At 49.7% G+C, this 13,573-nt stretch overlaps 1 protein-coding gene across 1 annotated transcript in view; it reads left to right on the top strand.

The window, feature by feature from the left end:
* The window catches only part of NTN1 (netrin 1), a 214,637-nt gene extending 201,940 nt beyond the window's left edge, over window positions 1–12,697 (top strand). Inside the window, exon 7 of the mRNA XM_026654489.2 lies at window positions 12,252–12,697. Within this exon, the coding sequence (XP_026510274.1) occupies window positions 12,252–12,580 (329 nt within the window). The 3' untranslated portion in view covers window positions 12,581–12,697. The remainder of the gene's footprint in view (window positions 1–12,251) is intronic.
* Window positions 12,698–13,573: the final 876 nt, after the last annotated feature.

Here is a 13,573-nt window from a genome sequence, read left to right as displayed (position 1 = left end):
TGAATGCAATGGGGGTGATGCCTTGCAGCGGGAAGTTCCCCTCTTCCCCGCTGGGAGAGGTTACCAGCCCTGTTAACCAGCTGGCTTGTCAAAGCTTCCTTTGGCTAAATGCTGATTTAATCTCCCTGCTGGCTGGCTGGGCCTCCGAGCAACGATGGGAGGAGGAACGGGCTGCGAGTGTGCATGTCTCTCTTCTGAGCATTGCTGCGCTGCCCTGGCCGTGTGCTTCGCCAAGCCAGTTCCCAGTGGGGTCAGGCAGGGGGAAAGAGGGAGGCAGTTAAGTTGTTAATTAACTCCAAAGGGCTCTGATGAGATCATACTCCACAAGGGTGCCCAGCACGGAGATCGGAAGCGTGACAAGGCCGTGCCCTAGGTCTTGGTTGTCCAGCTGTGTCAGGGGGAACGGTTCAGGAGCCAGTGGAGTAAACACCTTCCCTGCCACCATTAATCGCCCTGTGGAACAGGAGCATGGCCTGTCTGCCGACACCAGAGTGCTGGGCTCATGGGCCACCGCAGCGGGATCAGCATTGCAGAGAGGCCACAGCACCTGGCAATGACATTTATCACTGCCTTCTCTGCCCTCTGGGAGGTTCCAAGTGACTGGAAAACACTGGAGCTGCCCCCAGAGGCCACACTGCAGTCGCACCCCTCTATCTCCCCACCCCGCAGCAATGCACACGGCTGACTTTCCTCTTGTTGGGTTCAGAGTTTGATGTTAGGCTATTTTCAGACAAGACCTGCAGGCCTAGCCAATGGAGCCCAATGAGAAAAATCAGTGAGACAAGGTGTGACAGCTCCCTGACACCACCAGCCTGTTAGCCACCCAAACAGGCACCTCTGGGCTTTGCCCTGCAGGCTAACAGTAGGTGCACCCCCCATCCCTGCGCCCCTTTGAGGCGGTCCCCTGTATCACCCAGCCTCTTCTCCACTGAGCATTCACAGAACTAGCAGGTCTTCTGTCCCCAAGGAACCAGTGCACACACCAGCATGTGAGAGTCATCACAGGCACCGCTGCTCGGTTAATACCACAGCACTGAGATATAGTTATAGTGAAACCAGCCGTCAATTCATTATCACAGATCACCATTTCAGAGAGGGTAAGCAGGGATAATGGTAAGAAAAGGGTTACATATAAAACCAAATTATAACATGCTTCCTACAGTCTAACCCTTGCAGGCTAACCTGCAGACTAAATCATTTGATCCTACCCCAAATGTCCTCTGGCGTTTTCAGACTATCAATGCACTGTTTGCTTCGCAGGTGCAAGAGAAAGGGTGTCACCCTGGCCTTCTCCTTGTAGACGCAAAGTTCATGGTCCGTTCCCAGAGTCAGGATGAGCCCCTGGAGCTTATTCTCCAGTGTGCACACTCCCTGTTAACTTCCCATCCCACACTGACTTCATATGCAAATGAAGCTTCCACTGTGCTAGCCTACAATGCTTAATATACATGTGAGCGACAGAGACAGGAATAAACATCTTGTGTCCAGCAGAAACCCGCCTGTCAGTGCTGCCCTTGACACAGACTGCAGGGACATGGTACCAGCAGACACACAACACCTGACATAGTATCTGTCTGTACATTTCACAATGGTATTAATGACCGTTTCATTTCAGACCTCACATGATATTCTTTGGCGAACCAGAATGTATAGCCCAGGAGCAGGATATTCCTATATTGCCCTGGCCAGCTGGCATTGAGGGGCTCTTAGGATCACATGAGGCTAGGGAGGCTGTTCAGGAGACAGGCTGTGTGGTGAGCTGGGTGGTTGCCAGTGAGGTGGAGTTGAGGAGAACAGTCTGAGATGTGGGTTTGGTGCCTCAGTTGCCCTCCGGCCCACATCTGTTATGGTACGCAGAGCACATGTAGCTATGGACACAAGCGTCTCATTGGGTTCGATGCAGGTTACAACACACGCAGCTAATGGCCTTGCTCAGGTGAGAGGCAGTGGGTGCCCTCAGTGGTTCTCACCATATTTGCTAATGCTTCTTGGAAAAGCACCTTTTCTCCTAACCAAGACAGGGCCTTCGCCTCTCTCTGGACTTCAGCCGAGGTCCTCAAAACTCCCATGGGATTGATTTCAGTGGGAATTAGGCACCTTTGAGGATCTGAGTCTGAAGATTCGTGTCTCATTCTCCATTGCCCTGCACCTTGTCTAGGTTACAACTTGTCTATGGCAATTTATAACAATAGCAGCATTATTATTATTGCTTATGACTATTCTTGCCATGTTACCCTGCAACTTATGGCATCATTTACATCCATGCAAATGAGCGGGAAGTGGGTATTAAACCCTGGCCTGCTAACATTCCACACTGACCCCCCGCTTTGCAGGGGGGTAAATGAGGACACAAGTTGCGGGCAACAGGGAATTGTTCCCTGAGTCTTAGGCCCTGTGTTTTTAATGCACTGGGGTAACTAAAGCAATGCCATTTCCTTGGTGCAACCGCCAATGCAGATGTGCTGCCCTGATGTACAAGAAGGCTTACCCCAGTGTGATTTACTCCAGTTAAAAAGAGTAATTTGCACCAAAGCAGTTCATTTACACTAGGGGTGTGCATTGGTGATCTGGGGTGACATTTCCAAAAGCACCAAAGTGACTTAGGCTCCAAAAGCAGGTTGGGACCTGATCTAATGAAATCCATGGGCATTAGGCACCTCACCTGCTTAGGTGCTTTTGAAAATCCCAGTAGATGCCTATCCACATCTGTAGGCTGCTAAATACCTTTGAACATCTGGCCCTTAGAAAGCTAAAGGTTCATTGAAAGTCAGTGGGCTCTTGTCACTTTTGAAAATCAGACTTATGCTCCTAAGTCATGTAGGCACTTTTGAAAACCGACCCCCTGACCTTTGTGGCTGGGGCCCAGCTAGCATGCTAACCACCTGCTCCAGAGGCAGACAGTGAAAGTCTCTCCCCACACCCTAGCACAGAAGTCCATCTACATATGCCATCGGGGGATCGTCCTGCCCAAACTCAGCCCTCCCTGGTGACTGGGAAGGTGACTCCATGCTACCACTGTAAAACCAAAGACAAAGGGGTGAGTTTTCACTCCCCTTGTGACTGAAGGAGCTTCCTTCGGGAACCCCAGATGTGGGTGACAGATGTTTGGCCACAGACACCTACCAGTTAGAGGAAACAATATTTGAAAGGCCACTCCTTTTCCTTCAGCTCCAGGGAAACCACATGTTCTAGATGTAAGGTTGGAGTATAAAACTTTCTGTCAATGAAAACAGCAGTGGCTGTGCCAGCCAAGCTTTCACCTAAGCCTTCAGTCCTTCCACTTCATTAATTAAAAAAAAAAAAAAAAAGAGAGAGAGAACTTTGACATCAAAATATACAGCCTGTATTTTTAGACAAACCACGTTTCCTGTAACCACCTCTGTTTAGTTCCTTCGCATTCATTTTCTCCATTCTGTCAGTGCGGATCAGGGCCGGCCAAAGGTTTAAGTTTTTTTGGAAAGACTTGTTTCCAAAAAAATAAAAAACTGGCTCATCTTCACATTTTCTTACCTTCACACTAGTCTGGGAAATATGTGGTCAGAGCTCGGATTTCATGAAAGCATCTGGCACTCATGACGCACGTTTTAAAAACAATATGTATTTTGCAATTTTTTAAGGTATTTGTGGACTTACCAGCTTTCTCCCTCCCCCAACTTTTTAGCATTAAATCATGTTGCGTATGAAGTTTTTGATGCAGATGTGTTGCTTCTACAAGTGTTAATTCAGTAGGTTGAATGTTCATTTGTCATCTAAACAGGTCAGAGATTTTTGTTTCGGTGGCTGATTAGGTCTTCTTTCAACCTACATAATGAAGGTTGCATCCCTCCAGCATTGACCTGGCTCAGGGTAAATCTTACAGACAGACAGACGGATAGAGAGGCTGCATTGTAAATCAAGAGGTTGGAAGGCAAAAAATAAAATCCAATCAAAAGTGTTTTGTTGTTGAACTACAAAGGCAGGTTGGAAAACGGAAAAAATAGCATGACTACATCCTCTGGGCCGAGCCAGCTTGGATCTCCCATAAAGTGATTTCTCTTTATTTTGTCTCCTGTCCAGTGCTGTAACGTCCAGTGGATTTTTTTCTCCCTCTCTCTGGTTTTATTGATTCCTCTCAGCTCACAATTAGCAAATAAATACATGAAGTCTGCATAATCATTTCCCCGCGAGGCACTTTCCTGGAAGTCAACCGTTCCCTCGTCGGAGGAAAGACAAAAATAAGAGACATGTTATGTCAACTTTTTGCAACATACAGCAGGGTCGCCCATTCCTCCCCCATTTTCTGCTTACAGCTGCCATGAGCTTCATTTGACTGACAGCTCTTCAAAGGAAACAAACATGTTAACAAGCCAAAGGAAGGTGCCTCCAGATTTCGTCTCTGTTTCATCAACACAGCGCCACTCAAAATGCTCCATTACTCGAGTAATGAAAGCAGTTTTCCTTCCCTCCTTGTGGGTTGAAACTGAATCCACAACACTGACATTTTTATGAATGGAAATTCCGACTGCACCATGCATCACCAATCTGGCAACCCTACGGTAGTTCATGGCAGCAACGGAGACTAACTTTCTGTGCAGACCTCAGGGCCCAGAGCCGGTGTTTGTCTCCTGTTTGAAATGCATTCACTTCTGGTGAAAGTGGCACAGGGACTAGGTGAATGGATGGGTTTCTCCACCTGGAAATGTCTATCTATATCACGAACTGGTGCTTTAAATAAGTATAACAAAGCAAGTAGCATGTGCAGTGAATTATTTGGGTGAACAATAGCTGCCGAAAACTCTTATCGGGCAGTTGGTAACCAAAGGAGTTGGATAGGGCTTTATAATGCACCTCTGGCTCCATTGCTCTGGGTGAGCTCTGAGTAGGGACAATGGCCTAGGGTTTTCAGAAGTGATTTTAGACATTTGGGGGACCTACAATTTCAGTGCTCAACTTGAGACATATTAAATCAGTTGCCTGAGTGGATGGCTTGTAGCGGAGCATCTGGGCGAAGATGGCAGTGGAGTGGATCCCTGGGCACAGGACAGGGTGACCGACTACAGTGTTCAGTTTGGGCCACCTGTCAAAAAGAAATGGACGTGGGCTGGGACAGAAGCAGCATCCACAGAAGTGGGCACGCAAACGATAAAAGGGGCTGGTGGTAACAGAAGGAGGTGGTTGAGTGACAAACATCAAACAGCCCAGTGCATCAAGTTCTGGAGAGCAGCCTGCCTCCTCCATAAGGAGGTTCCAGTCCAGCCCAGAACCATTGGAGGGTGGATGAGAACCAACACCAGTACCCAGCACCCTACTGGCTAGGTCCAGACACTGTCTCACAAAGGGTCTGAAGCTAGTGCATAATGCAATGATCCGGTGTAGCTGAAGATGTTTCATAACCTGCACTGCATCCCACTCAGCGCCTGAGCCAGATCAAAACCCTAGCTCTGATCAACCAGCTCTTCAGCATGGAAGAACTATGATCGATCCTGGACCTTCTGAATCATGGCAGGCGCAGTCTAGTATCCTGCAGGTATCGGAACACAGGTGTAAACTCAAGGGAGCTGGAAGAAAGCCCTTGTCAATCACAGGGCCTAGTTTTTGGATCCTCCAAAAGAAGACCAGGAAGAGGCCTGTTCCCGCTATCTTCAGATCATGATGTAACGTCATCGTTGTGTAATGTTGGAGTAGTGCTATTGGGCACTGTTAAACAGCCTCTGCGTTCCGCCCCGGAGGTGACTGCATGTGGGTGAAAGGATACCGCAATATACAAGTAGTAGTTTGCACTGTGCTTTTGGGTCCTTCAGTGTGAAAGATGCCATAGGGACGGGAGATAGCAGCGCAGCACACTGCTGAATGTCTTAACAGATGTCACCGTCATTCCACTTTCCCCTCCCTGTGTCCCATAAATGACAGTATCCAAAACTGAGTGAGAGATTTCCCAGGAACAGTCAGCTGACATTCCCATTTTCTTGCGGAGAGTGCCTGGATGGCACCTGTCCGTGTCTCCGCTTGGGCTATGAAATGTCAGTTGTGGTGCTGAAAGGATAGCACCATTTCTGCACTGAACTCTCTTAGGCTAGGTCTACACTACCCGCCTGAATCGGCGGGTAGAAATCGACCTCTCGGGGATCGAATTATCGCGTCCTGTTGGGACGCGACAATCGATCCCCGAATTGACGCTCTTACTCCACCAGCGGAGGTGGGAGTAAGCGCCGTCGACGGGAAGCCGCGGAGGTCGATTTTGCCACCGTCCTTACAGCGGGGTAAGTCGGCTGCAATATGTCGAATTCAGCTACGCTATTCGCGTAGCTGAATTTGCGTATCTTAAATCGACCCCCCCTCCCCGTAGTGAGGACGTAGCCTTAGACTAGGAACTGAACCTTTGGATCACGGATTCTGCACATAATGTAGGCCAAAAAGAACCATCTCATCTTTACACAGGCACACACCAGCACTGCATTGTACCTGTATGCTCAGGAAGTGGGAGATGGGCAGGAGTGGAACAGCCCTGTTTGGCCAATCAAAACATTGATCAGAAACATGCACTGGGCTTTGTTGATATGAGACAAACTACCCATCATCTGCCAGATCCAGGTCTGGGTGTTTGGATCTGGGGATTTGGTTTGGCCCATCTCTACATTTCTGCCTCTCTACACCCCAGGCGGAGATTGGTGAACTGGCTCAGCTAAACCAAGAACCACCTCCTCATCCCAACATTTCCAAAGGAACAGATAAGCATCCAAAATTCTTCTTACTTATGAACACCTGAACTTCATGGCTTTGGAGTTTGCAGCCCTTGAGCCCTATATTGCTACCTCATTGCTGTGCTTGTGCAGATCTCGATAGCACGTCCTTACAAGACCATTAGCGGTGGGCTGTAATTAGCAATAGGGGTCATTACTGAACAGTGCTAGGAAAGATGAGCCTGCACCAAACCCCAGATCCAAGCCCCCTTGGACTTTGTGTAGATTCAGATCTAGGGCCAAACATTGGCTCAAGCCAATCTCTTTACAGTGGACAAAGCCAGAACCTTTCCCTCAACCTTGGGGAAGTTGAGAACCAGCTGCCAGCACTGCTCCTCAGCACCATCCCCATGAAGGAGTCTCTGCCCCATCCCTGCCCAGGGCTAAGCAGCCTGCTTGGTTGATTTTTAATACAAATTTAATAGATGGTAACTGACCAACAGCATGTGCTTCCCCTTGGCAGGAGAGTCTTGTGCAATAAAACCAGGGACTTTGGGCTCCAGCTCCAGTCCACTTCTGTGAGCTGACTCCCAGCTGATTTTCCTTCCACCTTCAGCATTTCCAGCTGGCTGGTGGTGTTGGCACCAGCAGCCAATCAGTGCTGCGGCCTCAGACGGCCTCTGCAGGCAAGATGGACAAAACCAGAGCCCGGCCAGTGAAGTGCTAATAAGACAGCAATCCCAGATTGTTCATGGACGTTGGGACCACCTTTCGATGCTCTTGGAAATCCAGGTCCCTGGGCAATCGGCAGACACCCAGTTCCTTTCCCCAGCATGACTTCCATCCGATGTTCAGACCTTGTTGATTTAAGCCCGGACTGATGTACGTTGGGTGCAGAATGCTGCACTCTTGGCAAGTACATGAGTGAGCATCATAGGGGAGGAGCAGTTTGTTCTGCGAGACAGCACAATAGCTGCTCCTCAACTCCCTTTACAGATCCCTCCCCCCCATAGTAAGAGACCTTTTCCTTTCCTGTCCCATAAAAAGGAAGGTAGTTACAACTCCCCTGGACCAGTTCCTCTTGGAGTTGCCACAGCCAGGCTGAGCTCAGATGCACTATCCCCTCCTGTAGTCCCCAGGTTATAAGCGGAGGGAGCTTAAACTTCTGCAGCTTGGTGGAGGCTTACATCCCATCCCATGCTGTGCACACCTTGGGCAGCCATTGTCACCAGTAGCGGGGTTGTGAAGATGGAGGGTTAGACTGGGAGGGTGCGGTATGAGGAGACTTGTGTGGAGTCAGCTGGTAACATCCATTCATGTTTTGGGCAGTGGGGTTAGTGTTCTGCTCTGGAAGGGCCGGATCCACTTATTCAGTTTCTAATTCAGTTGAATGGCACCTGAGACGCTGCCTCAGATCGAATGCAACAAGCCAGGGCCACCGAGAAGGGAAGCTGAAACCCTGGGGTCAGCCTGGGATTTAGGGCTTGTTCTCCTCCATTCCAGGTTCGGTACTTCTCTCCCATGCAGAAAGTGACGTGAACAGAAGGACAATGTCTTGTTTGCTCAGTGGTGCCAGGATGCAGCTAGAAAGGGGAGACACTTCTTAGATCGTGCTGCTCAGCTGCCTGGGCTCAGTGCAGGATGGGCCCATGCAAGAATGGGTCAAACCAATTCCCCTGCATACCACCGAATCTGAGCAGTCGCGAAGGCTGGGATCCAGCTCTGAACACGCAGCTATTTCCAAAAGCACGTTGTCCAAACAGCTGGAACAAACTGGCTGGGAGGGAGGGAGGATGAGGATGTTGTACTGTTAATACTGGCTGAAGTCCTGCGTTAATAATGGGGAGGCCGTCCTAGTCTAAACTGTCTTCCAGCCACCTGGTCTCTGCGCAGCTGGTCAATATAACCCCAGGTGTGTCCTCTCTCCTGTGAAGAGAGATCTCTATGGGAGATATCCTAGATCCTGTTTCCTTCAGAAAGGGAATAGGCTGAGTTCACAGGAGATGCTGGACAGTTAACTCAGCTGCTAAACGCATCCTGTAATAGCCTCCCAATGGGGAAATCAAAGTCTTGGGAAGAAAGGGCTGCTTGCAAGTGCTGTTACCAGAACCTGCCTCAGCCTGGGCTGTGACTCTCTCCCGGAAAACAGGCCAGTTGTGCAAGGAGATTGGGCAGTTGTCCCAGCTGTTACCCAAGCTGCCCTCTGCTGGCCCACTCTGATTTCCTTGGGCCAGCCCAGCTTCTGTTGCAGCTAATCCCCCAAAAGGTATGGTCACATCACTCCCTTGCATCCCCCCACAGCGCTGTGGCCACATCTCTGTCCTGAGTGGCAGCACCCTCCACCCCCTCCATCATGCCATGACCAGGTCTCCTCCAGCTCCGTCAGCATCTTTACATTCCTGACCAGCTGCACTCCTTTGCTATTCCAGTGCAGAGCCTCTTCTAACCAGAGACTATCCATGGTGTCCGTGTGCCTCTTGGTTGGGCGACATGGCTAGATGTACACACATGGAGGTCCCATACTCACGTGACTTGTGATGCAGTTCAGGTTTAGGTCTGAAAAGACATTGACGTCTTAGGACACTGAGCCACTAGTCCAGATAATGCAGAGCTGCAGGCTGCTATCAAACTTTTACGTTCTCCTGAGCTAATCGCACTCATCTGCAAGGCAAAGGCAAAATATTCCTCAAAAACCTAAACAAGTGATGAATGACAGTCAAGATAACCGCCAAGCCCAAATTCTCCAGCCACAGAAATCCCACTGCTCACTCACTCACGGCCATGTAACAGGCCTTCCATTTTCAAGGGCCATTCTCACGCCCAACCCAGCAGTCCTGGCTGTAAAGTCATGGTGTTGAGGCGCATTCTGACATCTGATCTTGTCCTGTGAGCATCCGGCCTGCTGTATGTTCCATACATGCTGGTGATTTGTGCACAATAGGCCCACATACCACTGAAAAACAGTGATTTGCAATGTCACAATCTAGGGGAGATATTTTTCAATGGGAGTTAGGCGCCTAGGTACCTTTGCCACTCCCATTTTATGGCCATTCCTTTATGTACATGCCTAACTCGCACTGCCAAGTATTGGTTTTGGGTGTGAGAGATCACTTTGCCACCTAGTGGCAGGTGTACAAGGAGGATAAGCGCATTAGTGCCACCTCGAGGCGCTCTAGCTGCTCAAATAGTAGAGGATTCTAGAACTAGCTGTGCTGCGGGTGTGTGAGAGAATTGTGTTTGTTCTCTGCTGCGTGTTCCCAGTCCTCCAGCACCCGGGGAGAAGGCAATGGGCCCTAGGAGCAGGTTAACAAGCAGCAGTTTTGCTGAGTAAATGTTGAGAATATCTTGCAATAAAATTCATTGCACAGTCCTGGCCAGCTCTGTCCAAGGAAAATAAGGGTTCTGGATGGTTTATTCCCCCCCCCCCCTTCTCTCTCTGTTGCTTTAAGCGGAAGGGGTGCATTTTGTCACCATGGTTACCTTCATGACTTCAGTCAAACATCAACCCAATTTACTTTTTATTTTATTTATTGTTTCAAAGTTCATAATGAGCGTCAAATCCCTTGGTGAGGCAAACATGGCAACGGTTACCATCATAGCCGAGTTTGGAACATGGAGCCCGGAGTGCAAAGTTCAGGATGCCCAGAAACATCGGAGAGAAGAGTTGGATGGGTCCTCTCGCCACGAGAACCACAAATAACTCTGAACTTCGTCCGTGTGCATCTTCAGCACCCCTGGCCCTTGTCTGTGCCCCTCACCCCACCCCCCGGGTGGAACAGCAGTGCTTTGAATAATGGAGAAGGGCACGTATGGAGGGAATCACAGCACAGAACTCCACCCTGAGCTATCTGAAGGCAGGATGGTCCAAAGGAGAGCACATCCCAGGCCCATACAGACTTCTACCTTGAAGGCCAGGGCTTCACCAAATGCCAACAGGGGCCTGCAAATAATTCTACCAGAAATAATAACGGCCAGGTGCTGAGCTAGCGTAAATCAAGCGTAGCTCCACTGAAGCCGTTTGAACTGTGTGGATTTACATCAGCTAAGGAGCCAACTCTCCATGGTCCTAGACTGTTACACTTGCTCCTACTTGTGCTCCCCTTGGTAAACAAACAAATGGCTTACTGGGAGAGATCAGCACCCATGGAAACCAAGCAGCAAAGTGGTCACAGAGCCATCAGGCAGAGAGGGCTCTGGCTTGTTCCATTGTTAGTCTCCATGGGCCACACCTATTAAGGTACCTCCATAGCTACGACAGCAAACTGAAGGCTCTGAGGGGCTGAATGGAAGTCCTGTGCCCTGGGTGCACCTGTGGTGTATCTGAGTGTTATACACAGTGCCCAGCACTTGGGCACTAGTTGGAACCAGGGCTCCCATGGGCAGCATTCAGAAGCCGCCGCATTTCTAGCTTTCTTCCTTCCACTTAGAGAGGAGTGATGAAGGCCTGTCAGATCAGCCAGTCCATGACCCTACAGGGCAGGAGCATTCCCCGCAGCCCCATTTCTAGTCACAGGCACTGGGGCTTCCATCCCTTCTCTTGGGAGACTCTTCCAAGGCTGACACCCCATCCCAAGAACCATTTCCTGATACCCAGGCCAAGCACTCCCTGACTCTGTGGGACACCCCCTGCTAGGATGCTGGAGGTTCTGCACCTGGGTTGCTGATGTCTGCCTCCTCCTTGACCTGCTGGTGGGGGTCTCCCTGTGGCCCCTCTCCCTGCCATGGGTCAAATGACCACCTTGAACCAGGCCCCTTTAATTGCCACTCTCAGATAGGAGTGAGCCTATCCCATCTGGCTGAAACCTCCACTGACCCCCAAAGCTCAGACCTTTCTGCCAGGTCCCATCACCCTTTGTACCACTGCCCCAGACATTCACACCTACCAGTAATGGATTATGGAGGAGAACAGTCTGGGGCAGAAGGACCCAGGGGGTGGTGTTAAGGCACTAGTGCATGCTCTGTGGTGTACAGTAGCTGCGGTGATGGTAAGGTGGGTGCCTGAGCAGAGAAGAGGAGATGCATTTTTCCCTTCCTTGCTTTTACGGTTCAGCCCCAAACATGCTGTGTGTGCAGCAACCCCCACTGCTCCACAAGAAGTACTTTGGGGGAGGGGTTAATTCTAGTGTCTCAGATATTTGTGCTCAGAAAGTCTCCTAAACTGTTGGTCCTGGTGCCTGATGCCCTGTATTTAGCCTCAGAATACGTACCTCATGAGCAGCAGGGCAAAACTTCTCTCCAAGCATCTCACTAACAAGCCTCATCCCTGACATGCTAGGACCATGCCTAGGGCGTATGACCGGAGTGCATTCTTTATGGCCCAGGCAATAGTTGGCATCATTGCTTAGAGATGGCTTGCACTGCAGTTAATTAGCAGTGACTCTTGTGGTGGCTTTTGCAACATGGACTTTGGTTCAGGGGGATTTAGCTTCATTCAATAGCGCATTTCACATGTGGTCACCACAAAGCTATTTGACCTCTGGCTGCTCCTTCCAGAGGCTGGTCACCAGAGGTGAAGGGTCTTTGTCCCAGGTGCTTTATTAGCTGGAGTTAAAATCAAGCCTCAACTTGCTTCCTTTTCTTGTCTTTTTCCAGCTGTGCAGATCCACATCCTGAAGGCCGACAAAGCTGGTGACTGGTGGAAGTTCACCGTCAACATCATCTCTGTGTACAAACAAGGGACCAACCGGATACGGCGTGGAGACCAGATCCTGTGGATCCGCTCCAAGGACATAGCATGCAAGTGCCCGAAAATCAAGCCCATGAAGAAGTACTTGCTGCTGGGCAATGACGAAGACTCGCCAGACCAGAACGGGATCGTAGCGGACAAGAGCAGCTTGGTGATACAGTGGAGGGACACATGGGCTCGGAGGCTCAGGAAGTTCCAGCAACGGGAGAAGAAGGGGAAGTGTAAGAAAGCCTAAAGGAAGAGGTGGCAGCGGAGCGCGAGAGAAAGAGAGACTGTGCATGCTGCTTTGTGTAGAACCTGGAGCAGATAGGGATTGGGATTAGGGATTTTGTGAAGGAACTCACTTTGCAGTTTGTGTGTGTCGGGGGGGGCGGGCGGGTGGGATGTAGGGGAATCACTTCTGTGGGACTGCCAAGTTTGCACCTCATAGTACAGAAAAAAAAAAATCACACACACACACACACAAACCTTTGCGCCACGAGGCTGGATTGGGGCCTGCGCTGCCTCGATCGCCACAGCACCCAGGCTTGTTCAGTTACCAGTTCCCGTGGTCCCCTCACTTATTTCGCCCCTTTGTGTCGAAGAGATCACAGACGCCAAACTGCCTTAAAACTGCTAACGCCTGCTAGTTCCAAAGCCAAGAAACTAACCAATGGCAATGCTGGAAATTAACTTCCCTACCCCAGAATCACATTTTTTCATCTTAGGTTGAACGAGACGATTATTGTAGGGGAACTAATTAGAAATTGATCACTGAGGACATATTTGAGGATCAATTAACACTGGTTACTTGAATGGTCTTCAGTAAAATATAGTTCTAATAATCAATTGCCTGCTGTACAGTATCTAAGAGAGAGGGCTAGATTTTCAAAGTTGGGCGTGTGTGATGGTGCTTGCTTATTAGTACCTGCTTGCACCCACACAACAGTGTGCCTCTTACACTGTGTGTGGAGCAGCCACTAGAAGAAGACACAATAGTCGGTGTGTTACACATGCACCTAACTTTGAAAGCATGGCCCAGCGATTCCTGTCGGATTCAAATCCAGATTTTCAAAGGAGAGCTGCATGCTGTTTAGATGCCAGCTGGTTAGCACAAGATATGCACTGAACCACGTCGCGGTACACATGGATCCACCTCCCAGCTGACAATCCTCAGTCTAGTGTTTAATAATTCAGGTCCCATTTGCCAATGGCCAATCATCGCTGTGTTATATCCAGAGAGTGGAGG

Source organism: Terrapene carolina, unplaced genomic scaffold (genome assembly GCF_002925995.2).
Source record: "Terrapene carolina triunguis isolate 2854851 unplaced genomic scaffold, T_m_triunguis-2.0 Scaffold192, whole genome shotgun sequence".
Taxonomy (NCBI): domain Eukaryota; kingdom Metazoa; phylum Chordata; order Testudines; family Emydidae; genus Terrapene; species Terrapene triunguis.
Note: the sequence above shows the minus strand (reverse complement) of the source record. Positions and strands in the feature narration are given on the sequence as shown.